The sequence below is a fragment of the Andrographis paniculata genome, unplaced genomic scaffold (genome assembly GCF_009805555.1).
Source record: "Andrographis paniculata isolate CXL003 unplaced genomic scaffold, ASM980555v1 Contig69END, whole genome shotgun sequence".
NCBI lineage: Eukaryota > Viridiplantae > Streptophyta > Magnoliopsida > Lamiales > Acanthaceae > Andrographis > Andrographis paniculata.
The window spans coordinates 2,740,021-2,749,601 of record NW_026137605.1 but is presented as its reverse complement, the minus strand read 5'-3'; the positions used below and the strand labels follow the sequence as shown (position 1 = coordinate 2,749,601).

At 24.5% G+C, this 9,581-nt stretch overlaps 1 protein-coding gene across 1 annotated transcript; it reads right to left on the bottom strand.

Moving 5' to 3' along the window:
* Positions 1–7,380: 7,380 nt before the first annotated feature.
* LOC127264163 (uncharacterized) lies at positions 7,381–9,323 on the bottom strand. The gene is made up of 3 exons (XM_051293591.1): positions 9,031–9,323; positions 8,250–8,514; positions 7,381–7,788 (listed from the first exon to the last, which is right to left on the bottom strand). The coding sequence occupies exons 1-3, from the start codon at positions 9,281–9,283 to the stop codon at positions 7,554–7,556; spliced, it is 753 nt and encodes a 250-aa protein (XP_051149548.1). The 5' UTR covers positions 9,284–9,323; the 3' UTR covers positions 7,381–7,553.
* Between the last annotated feature and the right edge of the window lie 258 nt (positions 9,324–9,581).

The following is a 9,581-nucleotide window of genomic DNA, read 5'->3' as shown; positions in this document are numbered from 1 at the left end:
TATACTAAAAAAATAAGAGTAAAAATGTCATTACACTGTTTTTACTTACCTACTATGATTAAAATAATATTGTTTTTTAAACTCCGCACCAAAAGTAAATGTATACTTCTTACTTGGACGTAATGAATATATATTATTCACTCATAAAAAGTCAATCATTCAATACAAAATATTGTTTTTTATATTACCAATATAATTTTTTATACTACACAAACACAAAATAAAATAAAATTAATTCATCTAAAAATGTGAACAAACTTAATGTGTGTAAATTTAAATAAATACAATAAATTTAATATAAAAAAAATCTATAATAATATTTTATATATTACTTCTGAAATATCATTCTATTCCTATCCTAAATAATACATATACATTCATACATATAAGTTAAAGGCTAGTTTCAAATATATATATTTGTACATATAAGTTAAAGGCTAGTTTTAAAAATTTGAGAAAAATTAAGATAATTAACTATATTTATTATTAAAAATAAAAATAAATTAAATTTTAATTTTAATTTCATTTTTAAAATAAAAGTTTAATTTCAATCAAAATCTTTTAAACATAAACTAAAATAAAATAGAAAAAAATTAAAGTAAAGTAAAAATAAAAATGTATTAACTTGCATATTTTGTTTGAATTTTTTAGATTAATAGATAATTATTTATTTCAATTTCAAATAGTAAATTAGTATATAATCAAAATTAGTAATTTTAAAATGTTAAATTATTTTTAGATAATAAGAATATTTAAAATTATAAAACTACATAATACATCCAAAAATAAGCTTTTCATACACAAAAAGATAAAAATATTATATCCGTCATCGAAATTTGTGTTCAATTCTTTTTTCTTATTTTTATAACATGAGAATCTACAGCCGTTACTCGTCGAGAGTGCTTTGGATAAACTTCGGTCGAACTTAATACCCTGCAAACTAGATTCGACAATGCAAGTCACATGTATTCAATTTTTTTGTAAAATAGAAAAGAAATGCTCACATATTTTACTGCCAAAATAAATGAGACATGAATATTTGTAAAATATACAAAAAATATATATATATAATATATAAAATTAATAGAAAAAAATAGATAAATAAAAGTTAATCAAAAAAATATAGAATATAGTTATATTATCCTATATACTATTATTTCGAATATTATGTGTTTACTTTTTTCTTCTATAAATTCGTAAGTTACGTAAATAAATAAATGAAATAAAAAAATATCTGTAAAATATATTAGAAATAAAATTATACATATTTTTTTATACATAATATAAATAGAAAGTAAAATATAAATTAATTATTGAAGATATACAACAAATAATTTTATTTTGCTGTTAAATCTAATATGATAAAAAATTACTTAATCTTTAAAAGGAAAAACGATGATCCTATAATAGCACATAACACGAAGAAAGCTTTTGAGTTCTGACTCGAAAATAATGAGACCAATAGAAGAGACCGATGTCGATTCGAAGATGAAAACAACACAAATAAAAAAAAAAGTAAGATATATTAAAAATAAAATTATAACAAATTATTTTTACATAATATAATTAAAAAATTAAAATATAAATTAATTATGAAAGATATGTAACAAAATCTTTTATTCTATTGTTAAATATAATATGATAAAGAATTATGTACTTAATATTTAAAAAAACCACTAATTTTTAAAAATGAACTACTTATACTAAATTTTAGTTTACTTTTATTTTTTTTTTTCTAAAAAATGCATTAATTTTTTTTAAATATCTATAAAACAATGTGAATACTGGAATCTAAAATGTGGGACCGACACCCTTGTGCTATATATATATATATATGACATGTAAGTAGGGATAGAACTACGTTAGAATTGGGAATTGACCCCTCAAGTCAAATTTTTTATAATTTTTTTAGTATTGAAAATATTAATTTTTATGTATTTATATACAATTTGTCCCCTCCTCCAAAATTATTTAAATTCATATTTAATTCTGTCATTATTATTTATTTAAATTTATTAGCTAAATATTAAATAAATTATAATATTTTGCATTGCCGAGATTTAAATGCTAGTTTGGTGAGTTCATGTAAACTAATATTGAATTGGGGTAGGTTGCATTGCAATAGGCAGAATAGGTTTGATACTAAAAATTAAAGTGCACGTGAAAACTAGTGGAAGTCATCACTATTATTCTCAGCAAATCACAAATATATACATTTATATATATATATATGTATATATAATTTATTACTACATATTGGAACATCACTATGAATACTTCCCTTTTATAGCAAACCTACAGAAGACTACTGTTGCATTTTGTAGACCCAATTAACATGTCCACTCCTTTCGTGTTAAATGTAATAATAATAATAATAATAATAATAATAATAATAATAATAATAATTAGTGAGAAACCGTGCGATGGTCTTTTTATATTTTATTTGTTATTTATTAATTTTTGAATATTTTCCTTTTTTATTTTTTCGTGAAATTTATTATATTTAATTTGTGTAGGAAAAAAATTATTTAACTATTAATTTTTATTTAGTACCATTATTACTATAAAAATATATATCATATTTTCTTTAAATATTTATCAAATAAATATAAATCATAAATAAAATAGAAAAAATTAGGCGAATATAAAAAATTATTATATAATCAATATAAAATTTTAATTCAAAACTTATAAAATTTTATAAATAAATTCAAAATTAATTTTATTCAAAGCTAAACTCAAATTATAATTCATTTATTAAAGAAAAAAAAATCTAAAAAATAAAATAAAAATAAATTTAAGAAATAAGAAAAAAAAATTTGTTATGAGATTCAAAATATACCTTTATATTTAACAATTTGTTCATATTTGAAATAATTGTTGTTTTTTAGTTGTAAAAATTTTAAATTTAATCAAATAAATTTGTACAAATTACTCAAAATTCATATATGTTTTTTTGAATATATAAATATATATCATACTATATAAGTATTTTTTAAACTAAAATAAATAATTTAATTGAAAATTAAAGAAAGAAATATTCTATACTTTATACAATATCATAAAATTTATATCAAATTTTTATTTTTATAAATTTGGTTAGTTATAGTTTTATTAATTATGAATATTGTAATAAAAATATGTATAAAATTCATTCAAACCCCATAGTTATATTATAATAAATATATATATTCAAATAAATTTAAATCATAAATAAAATAAGAAAAAAATAATTAGGGGAATATATAAATTTTATTCGTATCGTTGATATATTTAGATAAGTCAGTTGAATAATTAAATTTTATTTGATATATAAGGTATGTGATATGTAAAAATAAAGTTTGAATATGACTTTATTATAAATATTATTAGTATTGAGTTGTGTTAATTACGAATGTAATTATTATTAATTATATGTTTAAATAAGAATTTAAAATTATTAAATCAATTTTAAAAATGGTAAATTTTTTCAAAAAGTTAAAAAATTATTAATTATATATTTAAATTAGAAGTAATAAAATATTAAATTAATATATAGATAATAATATTTACATTATTGTATTTAATTTTTGTAAATTTTCTTTACTAATTAAATTTTTATATATACTTTTAATTATTCTTTTTTGTTCAATTTTTAAATAGAATTCGTACTTTTAAGAAAAAATAAAATGAAAAATGAAAAATAAAAAATAAATAATATGCGCATCTTATATAAAGTGGAATATTAAAATATAAAATTATTAAGTATATATTATAAAAGTAATACGAACAATCAAACATCAACAAATACACACAAACATAAGATACAAAATATATTATAAACTTTGAATTAATAAAATATATTTTTCATACAACAGAAAATAATAATAATAATAATAATAATAACATTCGAAATACATTTGTCTTTCGGATAAGCATATTACCCGAGGCAAATTCAAATTTTTATAAGATTTATATAAATTATATTTCTAAATAATCAAAAATAATTATTGAAATATTCGATAATTTACATTGGGTCGATAATAAAACTTCGACTTATAAAATGAATACATTATAATAATACTTATAGTTTATTACGTAACGATACAAAAAAATTCATTTTTATATTAGATGACACTCTAATATTTCGAAACTCCGATGAACTAAACCGAGAAAAAAAGAGTTGTGTCGAAAGGCTTAAACACGAAGGAGAGTCGTGTTATCGTAAAAAATCTCACCATAAAAAATATTAAATTAATATTAAAATCATTAAAAAATAAAAATAAAAAAAATGAGAAAAAAGCTTTGGAATTGCGGGATCCACCGAGTTCAAATTATAATAAATAATAAATTACATAATGAATATATTAAATTATGTTTATAATACATAGATAATAATAATAATAATAATAATAATAATAATAATAAATTTTGAATTTTAATAAATATAGTTATTAGCTATAATTTCATTAATCATACCAATAATATCTATATAATATTAATGGTAACCTATTAATTATATTAATTAATATAATTATTTTTATTAAAAAATAGAAAAATAAGAAAAAAATTTTTGATGAAATAAACCCACACCGACCTCAAATATATAATATATAGATAATAATAACGACACTATTCCCCTAATATGTAATTATATTATAAACCCTATAGAACTTTCGTCAATGTACAATTCCTATAATTTTTTTTTTATAGAAATATTATTGCTGGCCGAATTCTTTTCGACAGTTTAGCGAATTGAGTCAATCCAAAATTAGAAGGCAATAAAATTGAAAAGAAGAATTAATCACATTAAACCACTCATTAGTAAAGACAAGTCTTTAAAATCAAAATAATTTGGGGTTTGGCATGGGCCAAGAGATTATGTCTGTTGGGCTGGCTAAACCATCGAGCCTTAATTGTTTTTCATCAATTCAAACTTCGTTTATATATATATAGCCTCGTCGATCCGAGATATATCGAATTGAGGGTATCAAATATTTTCTCTGTCCAACTAAAAAATATGTATTTTCTATTATAATAATAAGTATATTAATATCAAAATATAATTTTTATATAAATTATAAATACATCAACATATATAATTAATTTATACATAAAGTATAAAACACAAAATTGTCAAATCATATTAGACGATTAATAAAATATTACTTATTTATTAATCTAGTGCAAGATCTCAAATAACCCTTTTGCATTAAGATGGAGGAAATATATTATTCCTTCCATCCCAAATAATGTTTCATTTAGCTTAGGGAGTTTTAGTATTGTGTAATTAGTATGTAATTTAAAAAATATATTAATAAAAATAATTATAATTTAATAAAATTAATTATAAATTAAGATGACTAAATAGTTTAATTAAATTAAAAAATTATGAATTATGAATTTTAAAATGTGATTAAAGTGTAATTATATTTCTAAAGAAGAAAATAATAAATTTATGTGGGACAAAATAAAAATAATGGACAAATTATAAAATATCATATAAAACTACATTATTTATACAAAACCTAAATACATCTATAATATCCAAAATTACTTGGATGGTCATAAGCATCCATCATCAATCTCATTTAATTCTGGACTAATATCACAATACTTTTAATTTTTACATGAATTACTAATATATTATTACACATATAATTAATTTACATAAAAAATTGAAGGATAAAATATCAAAATTTCTTAAACATTCCATAAAATATTCAAATCAAAACCTAAAAAAATTAAAATAAATAAATAAATAAATAAATAAAATAGAATCATTGGAAACCGTGCTAATGTTGGCTTTGATTTTAAATCAAACCAAAAAACAGCCCAAGTCCTCCTTTTCTATTTCTGATTGATAAGGGGTAAGCCCAGAATACATGGGCCAAAGTAATTTATTTTCAATACAAGTAAATAATTGCTTATAATTACTAATACAATTCCACACATTCACAAATATTTAAATATATATAGATTTATAATGAAGGTATATATTCTTTGATATGGTTTTTTAGTCTTTCTTAATTCCATTGCTTGCATAAGAATAATAAAAAGTTTATTATTAATTATTTTCATAAACTTTATTAAGTTAAACCCCTTTTTTACTCACAAATGAAAACCACTATTTTATATTTTATATTTTTTATTTTTTTTTTCAAAAAAAAAAAAAAACACTCATGATTGACACAAAGAATGATGGCTCGCCTTACTTTCTAAAAAAATTATTTAAAGCCAAATGGCATAATGAAAATTTTTTCTGAGTAATCTAATCATGATGAGATGATAGAAGAGAATATGGAATTCAAGAATTTCTTATTTATCATGTAAAGAGTGGATTAGTTAGTTGATTAATGTATATAAGAAAATTAAAAATGAGTAGTCAGTAGATACGTGCCTTGACATGACAATTTTTTTTTGTAAGATACATTTGTATTTAAAATTATGTTAATCTAAGCACTATTAAATTAAAAACATTCACATTAATTATTTGTTTGATTACTAATCTGTGTTGTGTTGTGCTCACTATTCACAAACGAGTTAAGTTAAACCAGAAGCAGCATCTTTAAGTGCCTCTGTGCTTATCATATGCATACACATATATATATATATAAGTAGAGAGAGAGAGAGAGAGAGAGAGAGAGAGAGAGAGAGAGAGAGAGAGGAGAATAGGCAAGAGTTCTTGCAAGATGCAAAACCAAGGGAATCAACCTCCTCCAGGTCTCTCTCTAAATTAAAGTGGCCTGATATGATTCTTGATCAGCCATGATTATGAGATTTGATTTGCAGGTTATCCAGCTGATGAGATTGACAACACTCCAGATGGAAAGAAGAAGAAGAAGAAGATGATCAATTGCTGGCCAGCAAATAAGCCCAAGGGGGAAAGGGGTTTTCTTGAAGGATGGTAATCTTCTAGGGTTTCCTCTCTCTCTCTCTCTCTCTACATAAATACAGATGAACATACTCAAAACAGTTAAAATAAATACTATCTTATTGCAACTGATATAAAAGTGGCTTTTACTTACAGATATTTCCTTCTTTGTGCAGTCTCTTTGCCTTGTGTTGCTGCTGGCTTTGTGAAGTATGCTTCTGAGCCTACATCAAAACACAGACACAAACATATATCTATATATATGGACATCATGAAATGATCTAGTATTTGTTACACCTAATGTTTAATTAGGTGTATTATCCATGAGAGCTATATATGTAATTATTATTTGTGTGCCAACTTCATAGGTGTGTGTATATCTATCTATCTCTATATATATAGATTGTATCTTTCCAGTAAATAGAACCACCTGCAGTATGTGAGAGATCAAACTATATATTTTCATAAACAAATTCATCATTACTTACACATATTTTTCATTTTACAAACCAAGAATGTCTAAAACATGAACAAACCATGGCATATATAGAATTCATTCAAAGGTAATTACAGAAATCAATCCCAGAAAGAAAAATCAAGTTCTAATTTGCATTACAAGCCAAGGCATAAAACTCGTCGAATCAATCCTTCCAACAACAGAGTATTTGTATTTGACATGAAGGAGACGACAACCAAAACACTAAATCCTATGCTCCCTCGATGCCCACTCAGATTCATACCTCCCAAACGAATAGGCCATGGTAGGAACCTCTGTGAGATGCAAAGGATCGGGCTCAATGCCATAATCTGTCAGAGGTCTGTGCTCCAGGATATCATCGTGCTGCTGAACAAATTCGGGTATCTCAACTTGGCCCTTCTTTATGTCGTGCCAGAGGTATTGAAGGCGGCTTATGTATTTGATTTTCCAGTATAAGCTGTTTATTATCCATACAAGAAAAAAAAAAAACAAAAAAAACAAACACAGTATTAGCAAAACCAACAACAACAAAAAGCCATCGCTCAATGCTCATAACTTCTGAGAAAGTTTCAAACCTCTGAGGTAAGAGTTAATGTTGATATTATCATATTAACAAAACCACCAACAACAGCAGCATGATTCAATACATGCTATTTAACATATCCCTTAAGTGGCCACATGCAGAAATATACTATAGATTAGAAGATTCGCATTGAAAACTATAGATGATTCAGTAGGTTTGGATGGAATGAACTAATAAGAGATCATAACTCTAGAAAAAGGGTTCCTCCAAGAAGAAATGGTCACGACTCATGAGTTAAACAAGAAAATGCATGCATCTAAATCATAATTGTGAGTATTCTTCAGAAAACATACAAATAGGAAGGTAGTTCCCAAAAGAGACCACAAACAACTCACCCTCCACTTAAAAGGAACCTTCCAAAAGTGGCAAAGACAAGTCTGGACCAGAGTCCGGGATGAACAAAATACACAACCTGAAGCCTCTCTTTGTGCTCATCAGGTAGTTCTTCATAAATCCACCTTAGGATTGTAATCCCCGGAGAATTATCCTCCTTTTGTACGGTGCTATGCATATACACAATACAGTATGGCCCTTCTGGCATCTCAGTCAAAATCTTATGGAACACATACTGTTTCAGCCTTTCTGCTGTGATTACAGGAGCTGGAATTGTTGAAAGTATCATAACATCACATAAGTAAAGAGTAAAAACTGATATATAGAAAATGCCTAAAAAGAACATTAGGTACACAAACAGCATAACGCTTCTTCCATATTTTCAGCATTAAAACTTTGGGACAATTTCCCCAGTGCTATATATGCTTCATGGATGACAGAAGAATTGAAGATATCATCGTCTACAATTGATTTACTCAATCTGTAGGAAATCAATCAGCTGATTTTCATGTCTAGATTTGTCCTCTGTACACTATATATCAAAACAAACCAGTGACCTTAAGCACAACTTCAAACTTCTATTTGCTATAAAAGAACAGACAAGATTTCCTACAAGAACAACCTAACATCCATCAGAAAGCAAAATAGACACAACATAAAACATAGTTTGCCCAAACTCCAGGCCAATTTCGAAAACCTAAATTGCAGAGCAGAAAATCGGACACCACGATAAGCAGAAATGAATGAATTCCAAGAAGCAGAGTACTGTTAAGTGAGAATTACCAGGGAAATACTTTCCGACTACGCGGAAAATACGGTTCCCGGACTTATCAGAACCTCCTTCACGACGGAAGAAGTTGAGCGCGTCAAGTTCTGCGTAATCAAGGCTATGATCACCGGCAGAGGGAAGAGACGAAAAACAGTCATGCCAATCCTCTTCTTCCGGCTGCCGCTCCGATTGAAACTTCCGGCTGTCGATGCCCAAATCCGACCCCGAAACCACCACAGAGAAGTCTTCCGACAAAGGACTCGCCATTACTTATCTCAGTAGGCTTTCATCTTTGGCTTCATAATTCATGATATAACACTAATTATTAAAAATAAAATAAAATAAAATAAACGTGATATAGATATTCGAAAAACAAATAAGAATATAATTAAAAAAAAAAAAAAAGAAATACTCAATTCGATCTCATTATAAAAGATGTCACCATTTTGATCAGGGAAAAAATCAATTTTGGTCTCAATATAATCAAAATTAATTAATTTTGGTCCTAATAAAAAAAATTCATCAATTTTGGTCCCAATATAAAATATTCATCCATTTTGGTCAC

Excerpts from the sequence above, each read along its gene's own strand:
- LOC127264163 (XM_051293591.1), bottom strand. The coding sequence starts at position 9,283 with ATGGCGAGTCCTTTGTCGGAAGACTTCTCTGTGGTGGTTTCGGGGTCG. Across the intron at positions 8,515-9,030 it reads AGTCGGAAAGTATTTCCCTG|CTCCTGTAATCACAGCAGAA; the intron begins GTAATTCTCACT and ends CAACAATTCCAG. Across the intron at positions 7,789-8,249 it reads AGGTTCCTTTTAAGTGGAGG|CTTATACTGGAAAATCAAAT; the intron begins GTGAGTTGTTTG and ends GATAATAAACAG.